This window comes from Nycticebus coucang, chromosome X (assembly GCF_027406575.1).
Source record: "Nycticebus coucang isolate mNycCou1 chromosome X, mNycCou1.pri, whole genome shotgun sequence".
NCBI classification, from domain to species: Eukaryota; Metazoa; Chordata; class Mammalia; order Primates; family Lorisidae; genus Nycticebus; species Nycticebus coucang.
This window is the reverse complement of record NC_069804.1, coordinates 124,697,912-124,725,118: the sequence shown is the minus strand read 5'-3', so window position 1 is coordinate 124,725,118 and position 27,207 is coordinate 124,697,912. Positions and strand designations below refer to the sequence as shown.

Genomic DNA, 27,207 nt, shown 5'->3' with positions numbered 1-27,207 from the left:
TTAAAGTTTGTAAGCAAGCCATTTATCTTCAAAAGACTAAGGAACAACTGCAGCCTTCTTGTGGCTGAGAACTAAAATCAGACATAAATAATAGTATCTCAAAATTTTACTAAATTTAGACATGTACCAAATTATTCCTTTTGTAAAAATTAAAGTGAAATTCTATAAAGGAATGAGTTAATCTTCCAAAATTCAAAAGTATACACATATATTATGAATATCATATTTAATTAATACAACTATTTTACTCACCAACTCCATTAAATCTTTTAGCTTCCCAATTTCTTCTGGAATGGATACCAGTTTATTATTACTGACGACCAAAACTTTAAGGGGAAGATCAAATAGGTATTTTGGCAATGTTGATAAAAGATTTCGACTGAAAAGAACAAGAAAATCTCATTATGAGAATATGTCTGAAACCTGACATGTTACAATGAAAAAGAACAAATCACCTCTAAGTAAATAATAATCTTTTACTAAGTAATTACTAAATATTCATTTAAAGAGTGCTTACTTTAGGTCAGGCACAGTACTAAATTCCTTACAAGTACTGTCTCATTTAATCCTCACATTAACCTTATAAGATAGGTAGCTATTACCTCTATTTTATAAATAAACAAAAGTTAAAACTGGTTAAATAACTTGCCAGGTGCAGCATATATCCAAACAAAAACCTGACTACAAAGCCTATCCTGTTACCTATGATGCTCTCTTATACAATACTAGCTCTCAAAAACTCAGAATGATTCTTTCTAATCTAGAGAATGTCAGAACTTTTTTCTCTGGTATAATTTTGGTATAGTCAATACTTCCATGCCTCTAACTAGGGAAGGGTTCCAAGGACAAATCTGCATGTATTATGTACAAGTCATAATAAAACAAATAGAGCTATATATTCAAAAGTATGTAGTAACCCTAACCAATTCCCTTCTGTTAGCATTTAACAATCTGTCACCTTTATTTCAGCTTAAAGTTGATACAACCTTCTGATCTCCATCGATACATTTAAATATAATAACAACTAACATTTATTGAGAGCTTAATATAGGGTGAATATAAAGTTCATGTGAAATTTACTAGGTTAAACTATTTTAAATTGTACACGAACTTTATGTCCACCCTGTATATGCCAGGCCATGTTCAGATCAGTTCTCGTGAATTAACTTGACTAACACTTTTAATTAACACTCCAAACAACTTACTTTAAGATAGATACTATCATAAACCGCATTTTACACATGAAGAAATAGTCCCAAAGAGATAAAGTAAACTGCTCCAAGTCACACAGCCATTAAGTAGAAGAGCCAGGATTCATTCCAACCAGGCAATCAGGCTCTGGGACCATTGTCCTCCAACTACTATGGTCATATTCATATGCCAATGCAGGCTGACCAACTCAAATGGAACACTACCAAAATAAAGTGTTCCATTCCATTTACATACTCCAGAAAAACTAGACTGGCTTTAATCACATGCCACAAACAGACTTCAAAAACAAAGACAATGCCCCTCAACTAGCAATACTGGGCAGGCTGCTGGAATGTCAAATATGCTAAGGGCCTATCACAATCATTCATACATTCAGGGTCAAGCACCCTGGGGAAACGGGCACCTTCACAATAAAGCATAAAAGAATCTCTCTGCAAGACTGTATGAAATGGGAGGGTATACTGGCAGAGAAGAGAGACAAAATTATTTTTAAAGTTTATTAAAATATTTTCACCAAGGCCAGGTGCAGTGGCTCATGCCTGTAATCCTAACACTCTGGGAGGCCAAGGCCAATGGATTGCTGTACCTCAGGGGTTCAAGACAAGCCTGGGGCAAGAGCAAGATCCTGCCTCTACTAAAAACAGAAAATTTAGTTAGGCATCATATTGAGTACCTGTAGTCCCAGCTATTCAGGAGGCTTAAAGCAAGAAGGGGATTGCTTGAGCCCAGGAGTCTGAGGTTTCTGTGAGCTGTGACAACACAGCACTCAAGCCTGGGGCAACAGAGTAAAACTCTGACTCAAGATACATATATATATTTTTTTTCAACAGAAGTTTTTAAAAGTAGGAATAAATGGCAAATTCATGCTATTACTTTCAGGCCATAAAAAGCTTAAAAATCAGTTTATTTTCTTCCCTTAAAAAGCATGTTCTGGCCAGGTCTGGTGGCTCACACCTGTAACTCAAGCACTCCAGGAGGCAGAGGCAGGAGGATCCCTTGAATTCAGCAGTTAGAGACCAGCCTGGGGAAGAGCAAAACCCCATCTCTACAAACAATAGAAAAAAATTAGGCAGGCATGATGGCAAGTGCCTATAATCCCATCTACTTGGGAGGCTAAGGCAGAAGGATCACTCAAGCTCAGGAGTACAATGTTGCAATGAGCTATTGTACTCCAGAATAGCAACACAGTAAGCCTCTGTCTCCCTCCCAACCCCAAAAAAGCATGTTCATCATTTAGTCATCATAATGATCTTTCTCCATGATCTGGTTTCTTCATACTAATAAACCACTAACTATCTCTTTTTTACTACATGCTTTAGAGAGAGTCAAAGGAATTCAGTCACTGAAACAAATACATATTATTTCAATATAGTTTGTTTAAAAGTTTTTCTTGGGCGGCGCCTGTGGCTCAGTCGGTAAGGCGCCGGCCCCATATACCGAGGGTGGTGGGTTCAAACCCGGCCCCGGCCAAACTGCAACCAAAAAATAGCCGGGCGTTGTGGCGGGCGCCTGTAGTCCCAGCTGCTCGGGAGGCTGAGGCAAGAGAATCGCTTAAGCCCTGGAGTTGGAGGTTGCTGTGAGCTGTGTGAGGCCACAGCACTCTACAGAGGGCCATAAAGTGAGACTCTGTCTCTACAAAAAAAAAAAAACACACACACACACACACAAAAAAAAAAAGTTTTTCTAACTGCAAACAAAATGAGAAGTTGACTTGTAGGGATCAGAACAGGATAGAATCAGAAAGTTTTAGCAAAATTAGTCTCTATTACCATACATGTTAATAGTAAAATGTAATTCAGTTTTTGGCAAAACACTTTTTTCACAAAAGAACAAAACAAGACAAAGGAAAAATTAAAAATGCCCCAATTTCCTCAAACCTCTCCCAAGTCAGGCCAAGGAAATATGGACCTACTTAGAGAAAAGAATAGTAACCTAACTGACAGATATCTACAGATACATTACACATTTTAATGGGTAAAGTGGTTTCAGTTAAAATAGTATATACTGCCAACTAAAACCACTGGGGAAGACATAATAAAAGAATTAATATAGGGCGTTGCATGTGGCTCAAGGAGTAGGGCACCAGCCCCACATACCGGAGGTGGCAGGTTCAAACCCGGCCCTGGCCAAAAACTGCAAAAAAAAAAAAAAAAGAATTAATATAGTATCACTGTGAAAAGAAAGCATTATTATTTTTGTATATTACTTACTTTACTTATTTGTAAAATAAGTAAAATATTGTATATTACTTATTTTGTATATTACTTATTTTATTTATTACTTATTTATATGAGAATTTTGGCAATTTGTTTAAAGAGGGAAAAAATTATTCCTTGCAACTGGAAAAAAATTATAAAATTAAGTCACAGCCACGAATGGATTAATAAATTGTGGTATATGTACACCATGGAATATTATGCAGCCTTAAAGAAAGATGGAGACTTTACCTCTTTCATGTTTACATGGATGGAGCTGGAACATATTCTTCTTAGTAAAGTATCTCAAGAATGGAAGAAACTCAGCCCTACTATGAAACTAATTTATGGCTTTCATATGAAAGCTATAACCCAGTTATAACCTAAGAATATAGGGAAGGGGGAAGAGGAGGGGAGGGAGGGGGGAGAATGGATAGACAAAGGGTGATTGGTGGGATTATACCTATGGTGCATCTTACAAGGGTACATGTGAAACTTAGTACATGTAGAATATAAATGTCTTAACACAATAACTAAGAAAATGCCAGGAAGGCTATGTTAACCAGTGTGATGAAAATATGTCAAATGGTATATAAAACCAGTGTATGGTGCCCCATTATCGCATTAATGTACATAGCTATAATTTAATAAAAAAAAATAAATAAAAAATAAAATTAAGTCATAGTATACCAGTTTCCATTCAATGTTACTTATTTGGCAGAGGTTTTTTCTTATCTTACACATAGGGTAAGAGCTATAGATGAATCAAAGTTCTATAACCAAACTGTTTTTATTTGACTCTGGGCTCTACCACTTGATGAATATGCATTTGGGCAAGAAGCTTAACCCAGTTTACTCATCTGTAAAACGGGGATAATAACATATCTTCAGTTTCTTCATCTGCAATGCAGGGATAATAACAGTACCTATCTAAAAATGAGGTTGTGAAAACTAGGTGAGGTAACATGAGTAAGACATATGGAACACTGCCTAGCATGTGGTAAGTACTTATTAAGTATAAATATCAACTGTTATCCAATTCCAAACTTTCCAACAGTCCCATCAGAATCTATCCATCCTTGAAGTAGAAACAAGAAGTCACAAGAATGAGAAAAAATAACCTAAGCACAGTTTCCTTACCTTATAATGTTTCACATAACTAAGAATGTACATAAATAAATCTGTATTATAGTGCTATGATTTCAGGAAAATATTTACAGTTGAAAGCCCTGCTACTCAAAGTGAGGTCTAAGGACCAGAAGGCAGGCATGGACATTATCAGGATGCCTGTTAGAAATACAGTACACCCCCCAAAAAAGAAATGAAAGACACATAACATACCTAAAGAATTCAAATTCTTATTTTAATGAGATACCAAATGATTCCTGTGAATTAAAGTTTAAGAAGCACTGCTTTCAAGAATCCCAACCGAAAGCTTACCACATAGTATGAACATATAAAAAATATAAATAAGATACTGTTGAGGTAAGTGTAGGCTACATAGCCAAACCAAACATTTTACTACTAAAAAGGATTAGAAAAAAATACTAAATATAATAAAAAGGATTAGAACCATAATAGAAACCAAAAAACTTTTTTTTTCTAGAGACAGAGTCTCACTTTATCATCCTCGGTAGAGTGATGTCGCCTCACACAGCTCACAGCAACCTCCAGTTTCTGGGCTTAGGTGATTCTCTTGCCTCAGCCTCCCAAGTAGCTGGGACTACAGGCGCCTGCCACAACACCCGGATATTTTTTTTGTTGTAATTTGGGGCCAGGTTTGAAATCGCCACCTTCAGTATACGGGGCCGACACCCTACCTACTGAGCCACGGGCACCACCCCTAAAATTTATTTTTTAATCATTTCCTTACCTGATGTTAAGATATGTTAACATCTGCAGGTTTTTAATGGCTTCAGGAATGGTCTTGATGCAATTATGATATAAATTTAATGTTTCAAGGGGTGCAAATAACCACACGTCAGAAGGAATTTCTGTAAAACGATTTCTGGAAAGATCTGGAAAAAAATGTTTTAGTGTCAAACATATTGCCAAGTATTGACAATAAGTATTGTCAAACAATACTTGCCAATTAAGCAAGTATTTAAAATATTATCTGCCAATACCTTAAAGGCAAAAGAATATCATTTAGAAATATATTCATAAAATGTACATTTGTTAACCAAAAGTACTTGATATGCTTTAATATCTCTAAAATCCAAATATGCTAATTATTAATATCTTTTAAAGTATCAAGGGAAATTCACCCTGATCTTTAAAATCACCCATGATCCCATATCCCTCTTCACTTACCTCTTTTTTTTTTTAACAGCCAAACTTAAATACACAACTAAATTTCTTACTTACCATGATTTCTCAACTCACTGAAATTTGGTTTCTACTCACTCTCATGTCTACCAAGATTACCAAAAGCCTCCCTATCAATAATTACTCTATCTATCCAGAAAGATTCTCTTCCCTTGGCTTGGAAGACTTCTGAATCTCTTCCTATTATCTTTCTGGCTATATCTTCATTCTTTTTTGTTAGATTTCCCTCTATTTGTATCGTAACTACTAGTGTCCCAAAGGGTTATGACATAAGATAGTCTTTCCTTCTTAAGATATATATACTCTACTGGGTCATTTTATCTAATTCTAGAGTCAAATTATATTTATTTACTGACAAATTGCAAACTAAGGATATATGTTCTGATCTTTAGGACTTAACTTCTTGATACCTCTCTGGTACCTCAAATTCTACAAGTATAAAATCTGAACTAAAGATTTTTTTTCCACATTCCAATTTCTCTCATCTCTGACAATGTCACCAATATCCTCCTGGTTAAGTTGCTCAAGCCAAAAAACTGGCATGCATCCTTGATTGCTTTTTTCCAAGTACATGCAAATATACTTCCATTCATTTAAGTTCTCACAAAATATTAATGAAATTATGGAATTATTATAACCATTACTCTTCTATTAAAGGTTTATTTGTTAAATGAGTTTTTTTTTTTTTTTGAGACAGAGTCTCACTACTATGTCACCCTCGGTACAGTGCCGTGGCGTCACAGCTCACAGCAACCTCAAACTCTTGGGCTTAAACAATTATCCTGCCTCAGCCTCCCAAGTAGCTGGGACTATTGGCACCCACCAATGCCCGGCTATTTTTTGTTACAGTTGTCATTGTTGTTTAGCTGGCCCGGGCCAGGTTGGAACCTGCCCGCCTCAGTGTATGTGGCTGATTCTATAATCACTGTGCTACAGGTGCCGAGCCTGTTAAATGAGATATTGAAAAGTACTTAGGACATCATGTGGTTGGTTGAAAAATAAATACCTGAAAGGAGAGTATCTCAATCCAAACACTATGGACCTTTGGGGCTCAACTATAGTCTGAGGCTATCCTGGGCACTGCAAGATACTTAGCAGCATCTCTGGCATCTGCCCACTAGATGCCAGTAATGCCCTTGAAGAAGCAAAGGAAATTTCACCTCCAAATATGACTACTTGAATAAAGAATACTTTGAATTAAAGGCCAGGGGAGATCAGAAAGCATTGGAAGCGGCTTTCCCTCTATCTACATAAACGGGACTGACCTGATCAAAAGATCAAAGGGGGACAACTGCCTTTCCTCCCCCCACCCACAACCTGCCCTTGCTAGCATACCTGGCCCAAACCATTTAAAATACAGGACCTGTCTCTCAGGTTAATTTAGAAGTCAACCTGTTTCCCACCATCTATTCATCCTCCCTAACTATACTATACATTTTCCCCCTTCCTTCTAAAAGCCATCTATAAAGGTATCAGACCCATCATTGAGACATTGGGTAATCACTGTTATGATTTCCCCATGGGCCTGGTATTTAAAAATAAATTTTTCTCTTATTAATCTGCCTTAATTGTGCGTTGATCTTTCATTGAATTTCTGGGGAAGAAAGGCAAATTTCCCCTCATTGCTACATCCTCTATCTATGACAGTCAAAATATAACTGCTAAGGTTCATCGCCCTCACAACTGTTCAGATCCACTGCTTCAGTAATTATCAAATTAGATACTTTATCTTAGAAACTTACTTTGCTTACACTGGTCTATTACACTTATTTGGCTAAAAACACAAGAATATTATATACCTCTGTCAGAGAGAACATGTGCAGTCCAGCTTAGACTACTGTACCTCATTTAACATCTCGTCTGCCCACAACTACTTCCTATCAATAAGGCTCAACTTCCCCATTTTTTTTCTTTCTTTTTTTCTTGAGACAGAGTCTCACTCTGTCATCCTGGGGTTGGGTACCGTGGTATCATCATAGCTCACAGCAACATCAAACTATTGGGCTCAAGTGATCCTACTGCCTCAACTTCCTGAGTAGTTAGGACTACAGGTGTCTGCCATCATGCCTAGCTAGTTTTTCTATTTTTAGTAGAGACAGGGTCTCACTCCTGCTCAGGCGGGTCTTGGAACTCCTGAGCTCAAGCAATCTACCTGCCTCAGCCTTCCAGAGTGCTAGGATTATAGGCATGAGCCACCACACCCAGCCAACTTCCTTACGCTTGAGAGATGAAACCTATTCACCTAGCAATATAGTAAATTCTCTATTTGGAATATTAACACATATATCAATATATATTCATATATGGATAGAGAGAAAAAGAGAAAGATTTAATTTCACTCTTGTCTAATGTACAATTTTATAAATGGCAAGAGAACATTAGCTACATTATGTAACATGAAAATTAATTTGGATTCTTCTTCCTCCCACCATAGGATTCTGAGTAACTTAATTAAATGACAGAATTACTAGAAACCAAAATCTGAACTTGAAATAAAACGTTCTCAATATTCTGGCTTACCACCTCTCAACACCCAAGAATCATACACTTCTATTGAGCGGGAAAAGGAATTTGCTGTTTTTGGTTTGTGATGTTTGTTACCTTTAGAGTTTTACCTCATTCTTATAACTTCAGAATTCCAAGAGTTGAAAATTTCTGCTTGCAATTCATTTGAAATCCTAAATACAAAAGTATGTCCAGTATGTTATTCTGTATAATTCCTATTATTAAGTACTAATAAATAATACAGTGGTCCCAGAGATAGATGATGCTAGCCTATACTAAGATTGTAAGAACAGGGATAAAAGTGAATAATGATAGAATTTGAAATATATTTTGGAATTAGTACTTACAGGAAATAGCAAGGGACTGGCTACATGGGAGAAATAAGAAAGAATCAAGGATGACACCCAGGATTTGACCTCTCATTTCGGTGCCCAGAACCCAGGATGGGGAGAAGCCTCCTTGGGGGGCTGAAATACACCCCATAGGGCCCAACCAGATGGACTTTTGCTCTGATGAGATGAAGGGAAAGAAGGGGACCCCTCTGAACACCACCCAAAATTCATCCATTTAATGGTGAGGTGAGCATTTGTCTAGAATCCCTTTCTGAACTTTAAGTTTTCTTTCCTTTAACCCACTCCAACTCATCTTTCATCTCCCTCCATTTCTGGGCTTCTTAAACAGTTGTGTATATAGCCCCTTTCTCAAAGTTTTTAACTTTTCTTCCCTTTCCCCACTCTGGGCCAAAAAATTCTGGTGGTCCGTGACTAATCCCAGCAAGTCAGACTTGCCCATCCAGTGTCTCATGTTTGAGGATGCCCTCCCATGGGCCTGGACCACTCTTCCAGCTGATTAAAGATCACACGTGGAGACCTGATAAACCTCCCTGACCCCAGCCTCGGCCACCTATGGACTTACCCCAATGAGTCAGACTCACCCATCCAGTGCCTCATGAGTGGGGATGACCTCCTGTGAGTCTAGACCACTTTTCTTCAGCTGATTTCTCACATGGAGGCCAGGTAACCTCCCTGACCAAGCCTTGGCCACCTCCTCTCTCCTCCTCCTCACAAGCACTCTTTACATTCTCACTTTAACCTTACACTTTTTTATCTCCAGTTTCCGATATGGGAACTTCTCAGTCACAGATTCGACCCTTCTTCACCTTTAAGCTGCCTTTTAGCTCATCTCAAGCCTCTATGGCTCTATCCTAAACTAAATGCCTCATCTTTTTCTATAATACTGCTTGACCTATGTACAAGCTAGACAATGGCTCTCAATGGCCTCAAAATGGCACCTTTGACCTCTCAATCTTCACTGTTCTCAATAATTACTGTCAGAAATTAACAAAACATTCTTCTCCTCTTCCAAAACATTCCTTCTCTGTGTTTGTCTTGTGAACCCTCTTAGATTTTCCTGGCATGGGTCAAACCAGCTTCCCCTGACCTATCTCAATCTCCACTGCCTTCTTTTGACCTGGCAGACAACCCTTCCCTTTCTTCCCCTCCACAGTCCCTCCTCCCTATACCCAGCATTCCTACCTCCAGAATTCCATCCCATCCCCCACCTCCACTGCCCCCACCTGCCTTCTGCCACACATGGTAGAAAGAAAATGCCACATGTGGTAGAGAAAAAAGATGGCAAAACCAGGAGAAAAAAAGAAACATGGTGGACCCAATTTCCCCACCCCATCCTAGCTCCGGCCACACCTTTCCAGACCTTCCATTTCCAGATCACCACAACCTCCATACTCCCTCCAAGAGGTTGCAGGAATGGTAGAGGGCTTATGTCCCCTTTTCTCTCTCAGACCTACCCCACATAAGGGAATGAACTAGGTTCATTCTCCACAGATTCCATAAAATACTCAGAAAAATTTAGATATCTTGGCTCGGCTCCTGTAACTCAATGGCTAGGACGCCAACCAAATATAATAAAGCTGGCGAGTCGAACCTAGCCCAGATCGGGAGGCTGAGGCAAGAGAATCATCTAAGCCCAGGAGTTGGAGGTTGCTGTGAGCTGTGTGAGGCCACGGCACTCTACTGAGGGCCATAGGATGAAACTCTGTCACTACAAAAAAAAAAAAAAAAAGAACCCAGCCCAGGGCGGTGCCTGTGGCTCAGTGAGTAGGGCGCCAGCCCCATACACCGAGGGTGGCGGGTTCAAACCCAGCCCCGGCCAAACTGCAACAAAAAAATAGCTGGGCGTCGTGGCAGGCGCCTGTAGTCCCAGCTGCTCAGGAGGCTGAGGCAAGAGAATCGCGTAAGCCCAAGAGTTAGAGGTTGCTGTGAGCCGTATGACGCCACAGCACTCTACCCGAGGGCGGTACAGTGAGACTCTGTCTCTACAAAAAAAAAAAAAAAAACCCAGCGCAGGCCTGCCAAACAGCAATGGCAACTACAACCAAAAAAACAGTCAGACATTGTGGTGGGCACCTGTAATCCCAGCTACTTGGGAGGCTGAGGCAAGAAACTCGCCTAAGTCCAAGAGTTGGAGATTGCTGTGAGCTGTGACACCACGGCATTCTACCAGGGCCAACATAGGGAGACTCTGTCTCAAAAAAAAAAAAAAAAAGAATTTAGATATCTAACCCAATCATATGATCTGACTTGGCAGGATTTATACCATATCCTCACCTCTATCCTATTAACATGCATTTTATATCTCAGTCTGCACCAGATTTCTAGAAAAAAAAAAAAACCTCCAAAAATTACCCCAAGGCCCTCAGTCCCCCCAGACTCCCAGCAAGATCTCATTAACCAGGCCTTCAAGGTGCAGCAGCACCTCTCACAGCTCCAGTTTTTGGCTTCCGCCATTAGACAAAACCCAGCTATTTCTCCAAACTCCTCTGGGAGTTTTTGGGCAGTCCAAAAAAAGAAAATATCCCCCGGGACCATGTTTTAAATGCAGTAGGCCAGGACACTGGACGAAGCAGTACCCAATGCCAAACCTTCCCCCAAAATTGTTCTCAGCCTGCAGAGGTCTTCACTGGAAGTCTGACTACCCAGGTCCTTCTGAGGATCTGGTTCCCCGCCACTCCCAGGACCTAGTGGAATTTCCCAGCCTCCTGGGCCTAACTGCTAAAGAGTGATGATCCCCAGAAAAATCAAGATGCCCCCTGGATGCCATCCTGGAAAACTAAACTCTAGGTATTTTTGCTAATGGAAAGTAAGCAAATCTCTTTTCTAATAAACACGGAAGCAACTTTCTCCATGCTGCCATCTTATAAAGGTCCTCCAAAACAAACAAGAGATCTCAGTGGTGGGAATTAATGGCAATTTACTGCACCGTCATGCTACTCCAACCTTGTGGTGCTTGAATCATGACCTCCTTGGTTATTTACTATTTCAGTGCCACTAATTATGATCTTTCTCATTCTCAGTATCGGACCAATAATCCTCCGCCTCATCTCCCAATTTACTGCCAAGGCAGTCACCCAAGAAACAATCCTTCATATCCTCACCCTATGTGGGTATCAATCAGTTTAGACTAAAGACACAAGAATGATCCTGTAAATACCACTTCCGTCCCCTTCCCATTTCCTTACAGGCAACCCACTCTGCCAATCAAAAGCAGTCAAAGAGATACTACACCCATCATCCTGCCTCCTTATAACAGATTTAAAAAACTGAGATAAGAGTCTAATGGAAGGACCTGCCCAAATAGAACCAACCTACCCAAACAGAACCAACCCACCTAGGAAGAAATGTGTACCTGAATGTCCTACCCAGGAAAGTGAATGTACCAATCCCTACTGCTCTGACCTTTTAAATTCCCATCCACCTTAACCCACATGCTGACTTCCCTCTCAAACTCAGCTCACCTGCACCTGGGTGGGAATAAAGGCCACTGTTGCTCACACAGAACCTGGACTCTCTATCCTTTTGTTCACATTTTGGAATAAACTTTTATTTTCGGTCTTTGACCTCTCAGGGGTAGAATAGCATTTTTGTACTTTCTGCTACAGTTCTATTTTTTGAAGCAGAGATACAATCAGGAGTTCAATTTTATATGTGTACAATGTGTATAAACTGAAACATCTGAAAGGAACTTAAGAACGGTTGTTAAATGAACATTAAACAGATAATTCTAGACCTCAGAAGTGAGTTCTGGGATGGATATATAAAATTAAAAGTTGTGAGAATATTATTAGCACTATATAACCACAGAAATGGAGGACATCACCTAATATCAGAGCACTGAATTAGAAAATGAGAACAATAATGGGCCATCAAGGCAGCACCTATTGCTCAGTGGGTAGGGTGCCGGTCACATACACTCGGGATGGTGGGTTCAAACCCGGCCCTGGCCAGCTAAAAAAACAATGACAACTACAACAACAACAACAAAAATAGCTGGGCATTGTGGCAGGTGCCTGTAGTCCCAGATACTTGGGAGGCTGAGGCAAGAGAATTGCTTAATCCCAAGAGTTTGAGGTTGCTGTGAGCTGTGACACTACAACACTCTACTCAGGGCAACAGTTTAAGACTGTGTCTCAGGGTGGTGCCTGTGGCTCAAGGAGTAGGGCGCCGGTCCCATATGCCAGAGGTGGCGGGTTCAAACCCAGCCCGGGCCAAAAACCAAAAAAAAAAAAAAAAAAAAAAAGACTGTGTCTCAATAAATAAATAAATGGCGATCAAGAAGGCCAACACCTAGAAAATAAGTAGAAGGAAAAACAGTAAGCAAGAAAACTGAAAATAATGGTCATGAGAAAACACAGTAACCACATGAAAAGATCAAAGAAGTTCAAAAAGTGATAGGAGAAAACAGGAGAAATCAGTATTAATAGCAAGAGTCATATTAATGACTTAAATAACATCAAAACATTATTTTAGTAACATGTTGGTCACTTCATACTGGTGAAGGGGATAACACAAGAAGACATTTCAATTCTAAGTATTTATTTATACATCCAACTTAAAAGCTTCCAGATTTATGAAACAGACCTTAATTGATCTGAGCAATATGATATCCTATAAGACCATAATAGCTGGGGTCTTTAACACCCATCTGACGGAATTGGACAGATCCTCTAAATAGAAACTAAACAAAAATACAAGGGAATTAAATGTGAACCTAGAACAATTGGGCTTAATAGACATATACAGAACACACCATTCCAAAGATAAGGAATATACATTCTTCTCATCAGCCCATGGATCATGCTCCAAAGATCATATAAATAAATATATTTATATTATAGATATATATACACACACACATATATATAAAACCTCAACAAAATTAAAAGAATCCAAATTATACCATATATCTTCTCAGACCACAAGGCAAGAAAGGTGGAAGTCAACTCCAACAAACATTTTCATCTCCACACAAAGGCATGGAAATTAAACAGTCTTATGCTGAACGACAGTTGCGATAAGGAGGAAATTATTAAATCCAAACATAGGCAGTACCCATAGCTCAGTCAGCAGGGTGTCAGCCATATACACCTAGGGTGGCAGGTTCAAACCCGGCTTGGGCCTGCTAAGTAACAATGACAACTACAACAAAAAACTCTACAGCCAGGCATTGTGGTGGGTGCCTGTAGTCCCAGCTACTTGTGAGGCTGAGGCAAGAGAATCACTGAAGCCCAAGAGTTTGAGGTTGCTGTGAGCTGTGACACCACAGCACTCTCAGTAGTGACATAGTGAGACTCTATCTCAAAAAAAAAAAAAATCAAAAAATCCCTCAAACATAACAATGAAGCTGCAAGCTACCAAAACCTGTGGGATACTGCAAAATCAGGTTTAAGACAAAAATTTACTGCATTAGATGCCTACAGCCAAAACACAGAAAAAGAGCACATCAACTACCTAATGAATTATCTTAAGGAAATGGAAAAGGAAGAGCAATCCAACCCAAACTTAGCAGAAGAAAAGAAATAGCCAAAATTAAGTCATAAATAAATGAAATCGAAAACAAAAGAACATTCAGAAAATTAATGAAACAAAAAGTTGGTTCTTCAAAAAGATAAACGAAACCGAAAAACTTCTGGCCAGATTAACTAGAAACAGAAAAGTAAATCTCTAATAACCTCAATCAGAAACAAAAAAGGGGAAATAACAACAAATATCACAGAGATACAAGAGATCTATCTCTATTACAAGAAACCTATGCTCAGAAATTTGACAATGTGGAGGAAATTAACCAATACCTGGAATTACACCATCTCCCTAGACTTAAACAGGAAAAAACAGATCTTTTGAACAGACCACAAGCACTGAGATTCAAGAAACAATAAAAAAAAAATCTCCCAACAACAACAACAAAAAAAGCCCTGGACAAGATGGCTTCATCAAACCTTCAAAAACGAGCTTATATCTATAATACAGAAACTATTCCAATCATTGAGAAGGAAGAAACCTTCCCCAATGGTTCCTATGAAGTAAACCTTACCCTGATACCAAAAACCAGGAAAGAACTCCACTAAAAAGGAGAACTACATACCAATTTCACTAATGAATACAGATCCAAAATTACTCAAAAAAATCTTAGCCAATAGATTACAGTTAAACATTAACAAAAATTATACATCACGATCAAGTACATTTCATCCCAGGGATCCAAGGCTGGTTTGACATACACACATCCATAAATGTAATTTACCATATCAATAGAACCAAAAGCAAAGATGTTATGACCCTCTCAATAGATGCAGAAAGAGCATTTGATAAAATTCAGAATCCCCCATCTTTCTTTAAGGCTGCATAATATTCCATGGTGTACATATACCACAATTTATTAATCCATTCATGGATTGATGGGATGGAGACTTTACCTCTTTCATGTTTACATGGAAGGAGATGGAACATATTCTTCTTAGTAAAGTATCTCAAGAATGGAAGAAAAAGTATCCAATGTACTCAGCCCTACTATGAAACTAATCTATGGCTTTCACATGAAAGCTATAACCCAGTTATAACCTAAAAATATAGGGAAGGGGGAGAGGTAGGGGAGGGAGGGGGAGGATGGGCAGAGGGAGGATGACTGGTGGGATTACATCTGCGGTGCATCTTAAAAGGGTACATGTGAAACTTAGTAAATGTAGAGTGTGAATGTCTTAACACAATAACTAAGAAAATGCCAGGAAGGCTATGTTAACCAGTGTGATGAAAATGTGTCAGTCTATAAAACCAGTGTATGGTGCTCCATGATCGCATTAATGTACACAGCTATGATTTAATAATAATAATAATAAAAAAGAAAATTCAGAATCCTTCTCTAACAAGACCATTTAAAAATATAGGCATAGAGGGCGGCGCCTGTGGCTCAGTGAGCAGGGCGCCGGCCCCATATACCGAGGGTGGCGGGTTCAAACCCAGCCCCGGCCAAACTGCAACAAAAAAATAGCCGGGCGTTGTGGCAGGCGCCTATAGTCCCAGCTACTCGGGAGGCTGAGGCAGGAGAATCGCCTAAGCCCAGGAGTTGGAGGTTGCTGTGAGCTGTGTGACGCCACGGCACTCTACCGAGGGCAATAAAGTGAAACTCTGTCTCTACAAAAAAAAAAATAAATAAATAAATAAAAAAAATATATATATATATATATATAGGCATAGGTAGCACATTTCTTAAACTGAAGCCATCTACAACAAACCCACAGCTGATGTCATACTGAATGGAGTAAAACTGAAAGGTTTTCCAAGGAACCAGACAAGGATGCCCTCTATCACCATTACTATTCAATAGAGTTCAGGAGGTTCTAGCAAATGCAATCAGACAAGAGAAGAATATAAAGAGCATCCAAATGGGGGCAGAGGAGGTCTCACTCTTTGGCAATGATATGATCTTTTACTTAGAGAACCCCAAAGGCTCAACCACAAGACTCCTGGAAGAGATCAAGAAATACAGTAAAGTCTCAGGATATAAAATCAATGTCCACAAATCAGTAGCCTTTGTATATGCCAATAGCAGACAAGTTGAGAATCTAATAAAGGACACAATTCCTTTCACAGAAGCTTCAAGGAAAATGAAATACCTAGGAACATATATAACAAAAGAGGTAAAGAACCTCTACAAAGAGAATTATGAAACCCTAAGAAAAGAAATATCAGAAGACATTAACAAATGGAAGAATATACCATCCTGCTCTTAACTGGGAAGAATAAACATTGTTAAAATGTCCATACTACCCAAAGCAATCTACAGATTCAATGCAATTCCCATTAAAATACCAACAGCATATTTTGAAGAACTAGGAAAAAATAGTTCTTCATTTTGTAAGGAACCAGAAGAAACCCCATATAGACAAAACCATTTTTAGTAATAAAAAGAAAGCTGAAAGCATCATTTTACCAGACTTTGGGTTATATTACAATTCCACAGGGATCAAAACAGCATGGTATTGGCACAAAAACTGAGACATAGACATAGGAACCAAATAGTAAACTAAGAAATGAAACCAGTCCCTTATCTGATCTTTGATGAACCAAACAAAAGCATACACTGGGGAAAAGAATCTTTATTCAATAAACAGTGCTGGGAGAACTGGATAGCCACATGTAAAAGACTGAAACTGGACCTATACCTTTCAACATTTATAAAAATTGACTCAAAATGGATAAAAGATTTAAATCTAAGACTTCAAATGATAAAAATCCTAGAAGAAAGAGTGGAAAAAACTCTTGAGGATACCAAGAGTTTTTGAAAGATTTTATGAAGACTTCAGTGGCAATTGCAACAACCACAAAAACAAACAAATGGGACTTAGTTAAATTAAAAAGCTTCTGCACATCCTTCGTATTAACCTGGATGGAAGTGGAAGACGTTATTCTTAGTAAAGCATCACAAGAATGGAGAAGCATGAATCCTATGTACTCAATTTTGATATGAGGACAATTAATGACAATTAAGGTTATGGGGGGGAAGCAGAAAGAGGGACAGAGGGAGGGGGTGGGGCCTTGGTGTGTGTCACATTTTATGGGGGCAAGACATGATTGCAAGAGGGACTTTACCTAACAATTGCAATCAGTGTAACCTGGCTTATTGTACCATCAATGAATCCCCAACAATAGAAAAAAAAAAAAAAAAAGCTTCTGCACAGCTAAGGAAAGAATAATTAAATCAAATAGACAACCTTCAGAATGGGAAAAGATATTTGCATGTTATGAATCAGACAAAAGGTTGATAACTATAATCTACAGAGAACTCAAACAAGAAAAGTTGATTAACTTTTTAAAACTTTTTTAACAAGGGCGGCGGCTGTGGCTCAAGGAGTAGGGCGCCGGTCCCATATGCCGGAGGTGGCAGGTTCAAACCCAGCCCCGGCCAAAAACCAAAAAAAAAAAGATCCCTTAAGGAGCTTAATTAAGTCTGCATTCATAAATAATTTTCTGGATGACTTTCTGTATTTATTTAGTAAACACCACTTAAAATCACAGTAATTATTAATCTAATTTAATGGAGTTAAATCAAACAAAGTATAATAAAGTCAAAATTAAAACTAAAGCTATTATAAAGTCTCTAATTTACGGAAATCCAATTATTGCACATTTCAGATTTTAAATTGGTTTAAACATCCTTTCTTTTTTTTTTTTTTTTTGTAGAGACAGAGTCTCACTTTATGGCCCTCGGTAGAGTGCCGTGGCCTCACACAGCTCACAGCAACCTCCAACTCCAGGGCTTAAGCGATTCTCTTGCCTCAGCCTCCCGAGCAGCTGGGACTACAGGCGCCCGCCACAACGCCCGGCTATTTTTTTTTGGTTGCAGTTTGGCCGGGGCCAGGTTTGAACCCACCACCCTCGGTATATGGGGCCGGCACCCTACCGACTGAGCCACAGGCGCCGCCCTAAACATCCTTTCTAAAGCATGAGATAATCAGAATAAGAATGCCAAAAGAAAATACAACCATGGAAGGAAAATAACACAAAACAATTTTTATCTTAATTTATTTCTGCAACCTCAGACTCTGGCTGTGGGCATCCCTGTGCCTCAACTTCCGGAAGCTGCTGGGATTACAGGTGCTCCACGAGGACCCCAGCTGGGTTTTTCATTTTTTTAGGAGTCAGACTCCTGAGCTCAAGCAATTCTCCCTCCTCAGCCTCCCACACTGCTGGGATTACAGGCATGAGCCACCATGCCCAGCTAATTTCTTGAAATACACTAACAGCATTTCATATTTTCCTTCAAAGAAGTAAAGATTAACATTTATACAGATATAATGGATAAATAAACTAATTTAAAATTTTTATGTTGCGATGTACAGTTAATAAAGGAGTTTTATAACACTAAATATCATTTAATTAGTATGTACATAGGGCAACTAGAATAATATGACTAATAATGAACTTACACCAAGAAATACATGCAAAGCCGGGTTGCTCACGCCTGTAATCCTAGCATTTTGGGAGGCCAAAGTGGGTGGACTACTTGAGCTCATGAGTTCAAGACCAGCATGAGCAAGAGTGCAACCCCATTTCTACTAAAAATAGAAAAATTAGCCAGGTGTGGTGGTGGGCACCTGTAGTTCAGCTACTCAGGAGGCTAAAACACAAGGATCAATTGAGCCTAGGAGTTTGAGGTTGCTGTGAGCTATGATGCCATAGCACTCTACCCAGGGCAACAGAGTGAGACTCTGTCTCAAAAAACAAACAAAAAAATGCATGCAAAATTGGTATTTTAATAGAGTTCCAGCAAAAACAAAAAAGTTTCCATCTAAAGATGGAAAAAACCAACTGCTAATTTATTCTCTACTGAGAGATTCATTTCACAACAGTTTCAAAGTCTCCCTTCTCAAAAGACAAGCAGGACTTGGAAAAAGACAATTACAAAAATAGTTCACTTTTTCCACACACAAAAAGGTTAAAACTTGCTATTTACCTTCCTGTAGTGAGCTGACTGGTGGCCCTTAAAGATATCAGGTCCTAATACCTGGAACCTGTTAGTGTTACTTAAATGGTTAAGTTTTTGCAGATATAATTAAGGATCTTGCAATGAGAGCATCCTGGATCATCCAGGTGGGCCAGAAATGCCATTACAAGCATTCTTATAAGAGGAAGGGAGAAGGAAATGAGACACACTGAGGAGAGGGTCACGTGAAAAGGTCAGGAATGCCAGCAGCCATCAGAAGCTGGAAGATGCAAAGAATGGATTCTTCCTAGGGCTTCCAGAGGTGGTGTGGCCTTGCCAAAAGCTTGATTTTAGCTATACAAAATTCAATTTAGATTTCTAGTCTCCAAAACTGTGAGAGACTAAATTTTTGTTGTGTAAACCATTAAGTTTATAGTAATTTATTACAGCAGCCATAAGAAACTAATATACAACATAATGACAGATTATCAGAATTAATGAGAGAATGCCTGTAAAATTTATTTTTAAAAAGCTGTGGGCTTGGGGGGGCACCTGTGGCTCAAGGAGTAGGGCGCTGGTCCCATATGCCGGAGGTGATGGGTTCAAACCCAGCCCCGGCCAAAAACCACAAAAAAAAAAAAAAAAGCTGTGGGCTTTTTCTTGTGCACTAAAATGATGCCCCAGTTAATTAGTATTCTTAGGGATAAGCACTTCTATAACCACAGAATTCTTGTCTCATTTTTAATCATATTAAGCAGTATTGGCAGTAAATCAACAGTACCCTGTTTCCCCGAAAATAACACATCCTCCGAAAATAAGACCTACTTACAGGAAAGATAAGACGTCCCCTGAAAATAAGACCTAGCGCATCTTTGGGAGCACACCTTAAAATAAGACACTGTCTTATTTTCGGGGAAACAGGGTAGATAGATGTCTGTGAACTATTTCCTGCCTTCCTTCAAGATACTCCTTGTGAAACTGCTGTGAGCCTGATCTTAAGTAATCAGATCTAAATTATGTTCTGTATCACTTTTGAACTTCAAAGATCAAGGAAACTAGGGAAGGGGAGGAGAGGAGTCAGATGGAATGGAAATCTGTTTACTGTCTTCCAAGCAGCAGCCACAGAGCCACAGATGGGTACATCTGCTACCCGGTGCAATACCCAGCCCATTGGCTAGCATTTCTGCCAAAGTATAGAAAATAACTTTCAGAAATTATACTTTACTACTGGACTAACTAATTATAGTTTTACCTTATTCAGTGCACAAATGTAGTATGGGAGGGTTTTTGCACAAATTGTTAAAAGTTATCGTTAGGTACTCTTTAATAACATATATAACCACAGTCCCTCTTATTTAAAAAATCCTGGACAATATTTGAAAGCCTAACACATTTTCACCTCTGGTAAAAATTTAGGGCAAGGTAGACCCTAAATGCCATCACATATATCATAAAAGGAAGACAGAGGGAAATTAGACACATTAAGAAGAGGGCCATGTAATTTTTAATCTCTGGTAGAATTTTGTATAATGAAGTATGTTGTTGGAAGACATCTTCATCATTAATAGAGACATCACCATAGAGTTTTCTGATTAAAGGAACATGAGGGTTAAAGGAGAAATAATTTGCTATTGGAACTCTAAATGCACACCAATAATAACCTAAGTGAGATTAGGCAACTATACACCCTTCCATGTGCTAGATCAGAATGCCATGCACTTTGCATAGATTATTTCTAATCCTTGTAACAACTTTGTGAGGTAGCTACTATTCCTCATTATACATGAAACAGACTGAATGACATACCCAGTGCAAATGTGTGTATATATATGTATATATACACACACACAAATAACTGACAGCACTGGGGCTCCAAATTCAAGATGTGACTTCAAAGTCCATGTTCTATGTATGATTTTCCACTCTGTCCACTCTTTTAACACTACTATAACCTCTTGTTCCACATTTCAAATATTTTGTTCCATTGGAATCACAAACCAGAGTCACAGGAATTCTAAATCTCTTCACCACATACACATACACACCCAGGATTGATTCTCGCGATAGGAAGCAAACCATAAATCTTACTTTAAGCCCCAATTTGGGGCTGAGAAAAAAATGAACACCATTATAAAGTCCTCAGATGTACCTAATTTACCAATTCAGAACTGTTTCTCTTGAGTCAACATATAGCTTTCTTGACTCCTTAAAGAGATGGGCCTTTATTAATTTTTCCATTTTTTTTTTGAGACAGAGCCTCAAGCTGTTGCCCTGGGTTGAGTGCCATGGCATCACAACTCACAGCCTCCAACTCTTGGGCTTAAAGCGATTCTCCTGCCTCAGCCTCCCAAGTAGCTGGGACTACAGGTGCCCGCCACAAGGCCCGGCTATTTTTTGGTTGTAGTTGTCATTGTTGTTTGGCAGGCCCAGGCTGGATTTGAATCTGCCAGCTCTGACGTATGTGGCTGGCACCTTAGCCGCTTGAGCTACAGGCATTGAGCCAATTTTTCAATATTTTTAAACAATTCAATAAACAAGGATTAAAGAAAATTATTTAAACAAGCTTTATCTAAAAGAGTATAACATCTTATAGGCAAAATCACTGTGCTGAGTATCTGTCAAAAATTCTGAAAGGTTGCCAAGCACAGTGGCTCACGCCTATAATCCTAGCACTCTGGGAGGCCCAAGAGGGTGGACTGCCTGAGCTTACAAGTTGCAGACCAGCCTGAGCCAGAGTAAAACCTTGTCTCTAAAAACAGATGGATTGTGGTAGGTGCCTGTAGTCCCGGCTACTTTCTCAATGCAAGAGAAATCACCTGAGCCCAAGAGTTTGAGGTTACTGTGAGCTGTGACACCACGACACTCTACCAAAGGCAACAAAGTTAGACAAAAAAAAGAGATTAAAAAATTCTGACCACACCTATGGAGCATATGACAAGGGCACAAGTCAAATCTGTCAAGTGTACAACATAGATGTTTTGGCAAAATAATCAAGTAAATGAGGTGAAAGTTATGTTGATTGGTTTGATCTAACCACATCAGATGGTATAAAAAAAAATCAGCATATTGTACCCCACATATCCATGGATTCATGAGCTATGTGTATTTGACTAAATTAAAAAAAAAAAGGGAAAAAATCTCCAGTCCAATCTGAAGAAGAGAGGAAAGTCTGAGGGCTAAAAATGAACAGAGCTTCAGTGACTTATGTGACAATATCAGGTATCTAATATCAATATAATTATAGTCCCAGGGAAATAAGGGAGGTAGAAATATATTTGAACAAATAATGGGTGAAACACTGTCAATTTTGATGAAGCACAATGAAATCCAAGCAGAATAAACATGCGCGCGCACACACACACACACACACACACACACACAAAACCCATACCAGGCACATAATACTCAAATTGGTGACAGAGATAATGAAAGTCTTTAGTAATACAATAAAGGAATAATTATAAAAATTAAATGAGCAAAAGAAAAAAAATTCTGAAGGATCTGAGATTTTACCCAATTTGTAAACCCACATGGTAGTCAACTGTCTCAGAAGACATGAGACTCATGTATGAGAGACAAAGAATTTTATTACTCACAGCACAGCAAGTGGCATCAGCAACATATTTGTATCAATTCCTCTTACCCCCTAAATCCCATGTGGGCAACACAGATTGACCCAGATGGATGCACACACATATAGTACATCACATGCATGCACATGCAGTATATCACATTATGGGAGAGGAACATGAGTTAAGAAACTCAAATCTTTTTTTTTTTTTTTTTTTTGTAGAGACAGAGTCTCACTGTACCGCCCTCGGGTAGAGTGCCGGGGCGTCACACGGCTCACAGCAACCTCTAACTCTTGGGCTTACGCGATTCTCTTGCCTCAGCCTCCCAAGCAGCTGGGACTACAGGCGCCCGCCACAACGCCCAGCTATTTTTGTTGCAGTTTGGCCGGGGCTGGGTTTGAACCCGCCACCCTCGGCATATGGGGCCGGCGCCCTACTCACTGAGCCACAGGCGCTGCCCAGAAACTCAAATCTTTTATAATATTGGGCATGTCTGCCCTTTGTTCTAAAGGAAAGTTTATTTTACAGGGCAATCAATAAGCATGACTGTCCTTTGCTCTGGTGAGTGACACTATCAGACTATTTCATTCTTCTAAAGATGCAAACAAATCCACCCTTTGCTTTGAAGGGAGGTGTAATGTCTACCTTGTAGGACTGTTCACTGTACAAGCAGCCTTGTAAAGACAGGCCAGTAAGTTAGTGCCTTTCTTGCAAGATGTGCAGAAACGTGAACTCATGGAGAATTGTCTTCCAAAAGTACTGTTCCTTTCCCAGCAGGCCTTAGAAGTTGAATATACAGCGAATATACAAGGTAAAAATATATGAATACCTTAAGTATCAAACTCTCTGTGGTTCTTCACTTATAGAGTCTGGGGAAGAGGCAGACAAATCTCAATCCTTACCTTCCAAGCCTCATTCTCCATATTTCCCAGGTAATCATTCTGACTTGACTTAGGCTTTATCATTTATATGGTAAAATTCCATTAAGCATTAACTATGAATTAGGCTTTAGATGTTAGGGTATACAAAAAGCTCAGACACCAACCCTAGGCCATACCAATTCTTGTTCCACTCCAGCACCATACATGCTTATACAGTAACACTTCAGTGAAAGAATGCAAAGAATCACCTCCACTTAGTTCTGCTAAAAGTGTAATTTCTACAAAGCTGTTGCAGCTGTACCAATACCACATCATCATTGGGGTATATCTCAAAGTTCACAGAATTCTTATGTACTAAAAATAGAGGGGTAACATATAGCAAATGAACACTAGACTAGTTCTGAACTGCATTTCAGTAATTCCACTTCAAATCATTGCCAAAATCTTTTAATTCTTCACTATTTCACAGCTACTGGAAATGAGTAAATGTTCTGTACCAACCTAATAGCCCTAGAGGAAATAAGCAATAGAAATGAAGGGAAAATTATCCACTTGTACACAATGACAATGTTTATAAAGATACAAATAAAATGAAGAAAATTAGACCACTACATTCATTTCTTACAAAATGGAAAATATATAGCAGAATTATGTCTTCAGGAGAGTGAATTAAAATCAACCAACTTAGACACTTATTTCCTAATATGAAAATGAAAAACATTTTCTGTTACTTGGTTGTTATTATTCAAATATGAACAGTTTGGAGTATGTAAAGTCTGACTAATATGCTCTCAAATATTAATGTTTCCCTATCTATTTTTCAACCTAAAAGAACTGATAGGGCTAGAAACAAAAATAAGCAAGAAAACAGGAGGCACCACAGCTGTCTGTCAATGCAAGACTGCAAAGTATTACAGACTCTGATGGTGGATGGTGCCTAATAGGAAATGACAAGCCCATGGTTCTGGCATCTGCTTTCAACAGATGAGCTTTGCAAAGACAGGTGATTTCTTGATTCAGTATTCCCTAGAAAAGTGTTGTGCTGTCATTGAGGACAAGATAATCAGACTTTGCTGAATGAGTAAAACACATACATGGGTCACCGAATTTCTAAGCTACTCCATAATGAATTAAATATTAACCATAAGTATAGTAGAGAGTAAAGAAATTTGTAAAGTAGATATTGTAAAACAATGGATGAAAAATGCCTTAAAGCCAACAAATATGAGAAACAATAACAAAGCAGATCTCACTGACCTGCAGCAACCGATAATGGAAGGCTCATTTTGAGAACAGGCACTTTAACAAGGGTGCAAACAAAAACAGATGCTGCAAGAAGAAACCACAGCAGCTAACCAGAGAGTAGATTACATGCACGCTCAGTGAGAAAAGGACTGTGATTCATGCAACAATAAAGCCACATGGAAGGACAAGACTTTATTTAAAAGGCAAGGAGGACCGGCTCCTATGCAGAGTTGTCTGTAGGAAATTCTAGCAAGCTTTTCAGCTTTACCAAGAAATAATGTCTAATGAGTCAGTGTAACAGTGTTCAAACATCAAAGTGATGTTTAAGAATGGCACTCTTCCTAGGGCGGCGCCTGTGGCTCAGTGAATAGGGCGCCGGCCCCATATGCCCAGGGTGGTGGGTTCAAACCCAGACCCGGCCAAAACTGCAACAACAACAACAAAAAAAATAGCCAGGCGTTGTGGAGGGCGCCTGTAGTCCCAGCTACTTGGGAGGCTGAGGCAAGAGAATCGCATAAGCCCAAGAGTTAGAGGTTGCTGTGAGCCGTATGACACCACGGCACTCTACCCGAGGGCGGTACAGTGAGACTCTGTCTCTACAAAAAAAAGAATGGCACTCTCCTTCAACCTTCATAAAAAATGTTATAAATTTGTCATTTCAAATCAATGTAGTATCATTTATTAAATGATTCTCAAATAACTTTATTTTTTTAGTATTAAATCATAGCTGTGTACATTAATGCGATCATGGGGCACCATACACTGGTTTTATAGACCATTTGACACATTTTCATCACACTGGTTAACATAGCCTTCCTGGCATTTTCTTAGTTATTGTACATTTACTAAGTTTCACATGTGCCCTTGTAAGATGCACCACAGGTATAATCCCATCAATCATCCTCCCTCTGCCCATCCTCCCCCCTCCCTCTTCCCTCTCTCCCTTCCCTATATTCTTAGGTTATAACTGGGTTATAGCTTTCATATGAAAGCCATAAATTAGTTTCATAGTAGGGCTGAGTACATTGGATACCTTTTCTTCCATTTTTGAGATACTTTACTAAGAAGAATATGTTCCAGCTCCATCCATGTAAACATGAAAGAGGTTAAGTCTCCATCTTTCTTCTTTTTTTTCTTTTTTTTTTTTTTTTTTTTAATTTGGCTGGGGCTGGGTTTGAACCCGCCACCTCCGGCATATGGGACCGGCGCCCTACCTGCTGAGCCACAGGCGCCGCCCAAGTCTCCATCTTTCTTTAAGGCTGCATAATATTCCATGGTGTACATATACCACCGTTTATTAATCCATTCGTGGATCAATGAGCACTTGGGCTTTTTCCATGACTTATGGAATTATGAATTGGGCTGCAATAAACATTCTGGTACAAATATCTTTGTTATAATGTCATTTTTGGTCTTCTGGGTATATACCTAGTACAAGAATTATAGGATTGAATGGCAGATCTATTTTTAGATCTCTAAGTGTTCTCCAAACATCTTTCCAAAAGGAATGTATTAATTTGCATTCCCACCAGCAGTGTAGAAGTGTTCCCTTTTCTCCACATCCACGCCAACATCTCTGGTCTTGGGATTTTGTGATATGGACTAATCTTACTGGAGTTAGAAGATATCTCAAAGTAATTTTGATTTGCATTTCTCTGATGATTAAGGATTGATGAGCATTTTTTCATATGTCTGTAGGCTGTGTGCATGTCTTCTTCAGAGAAGTTTCTCTTCAAGTCCCTTGCCCAGCCTGCGATGGGATCCCTTGTTCTTTTCTTGCTAATGCGTTTGAGTTCTCTGTGGATTCTGGTTATTAAACCTTTGTTGGAGACATAACCTGCAAATATCTTCTCCCATTCTGAGGGCTATCTGTTTCCTTTACTTACTGTATTCTTGGCTGTGCAGAAGCTTTTTAGTTTGACCAGTCCCAGTAGTGTATTTTTGAAGCTGCTTCAATTGCCCAGGGGGTCCTCCTCATAAAATACTCACCCAGACCGATTTCTTCAAGGGTTTTCCCTGCACTCTCTTCTAGTATTTTTATAGTTTCATGTCTTATATTTAAATCTTTAATCCAGTGAGAGTCTTAGTTAATGGTGAAAGGTGTGGGTCCAGTTTCAGTCTTCTGCAGGTTGCCAGCCAGTTCACCCAGCACCATTTGTTAAATAGGGAATCTTTTCCCCACTGAATGTTTTTAATTGGCTTGTCAAAGATCAAATAATAGTAAGTAGCTGGATTCATCTCTTGGTTCTCTATTCTGTTCCAGACATCTACTTCTCTTTTTTATGCCAGTACCATGCTGTTTTGATCACTATCGATTTATAGTATAGTCTGAGGTCTGGTAGCGTGATTCCTCCTGCTTTGTTTTTATTTCTGAGTAATGTCTTGGCTATTTGAGGTTTTTTCTGATTCCATATAAAACGAAGTATTATTTTTTCAAGATCTTTTAAGTATGACAGTGGAGCAAATAACTTTATTTTCAAAAGACAAATA

General features: G+C 39.0%; 1 protein-coding gene across 4 annotated transcripts in view; it reads right to left on the bottom strand.

Annotated features, from left to right (window-relative positions):
* Window positions 1-27,207, bottom strand: part of LRCH2 (leucine rich repeats and calponin homology domain containing 2) — a 250,428-nt gene that overhangs the window by 209,955 nt on the left and 13,266 nt on the right. For all 4 annotated transcript variants that reach the window (XM_053580439.1, XM_053580441.1, XM_053580440.1 and 1 more), the window contains exons 2-3: window positions 5,281-5,425; window positions 253-379 (exon numbers count right to left, since the gene is read on the bottom strand). In XM_053580439.1, coding sequence (XP_053436414.1) covers window positions 253-379; window positions 5,281-5,425 — 272 coding nt within the window. The remainder of the gene's footprint in view (window positions 1-252; window positions 380-5,280; window positions 5,426-27,207) is intronic.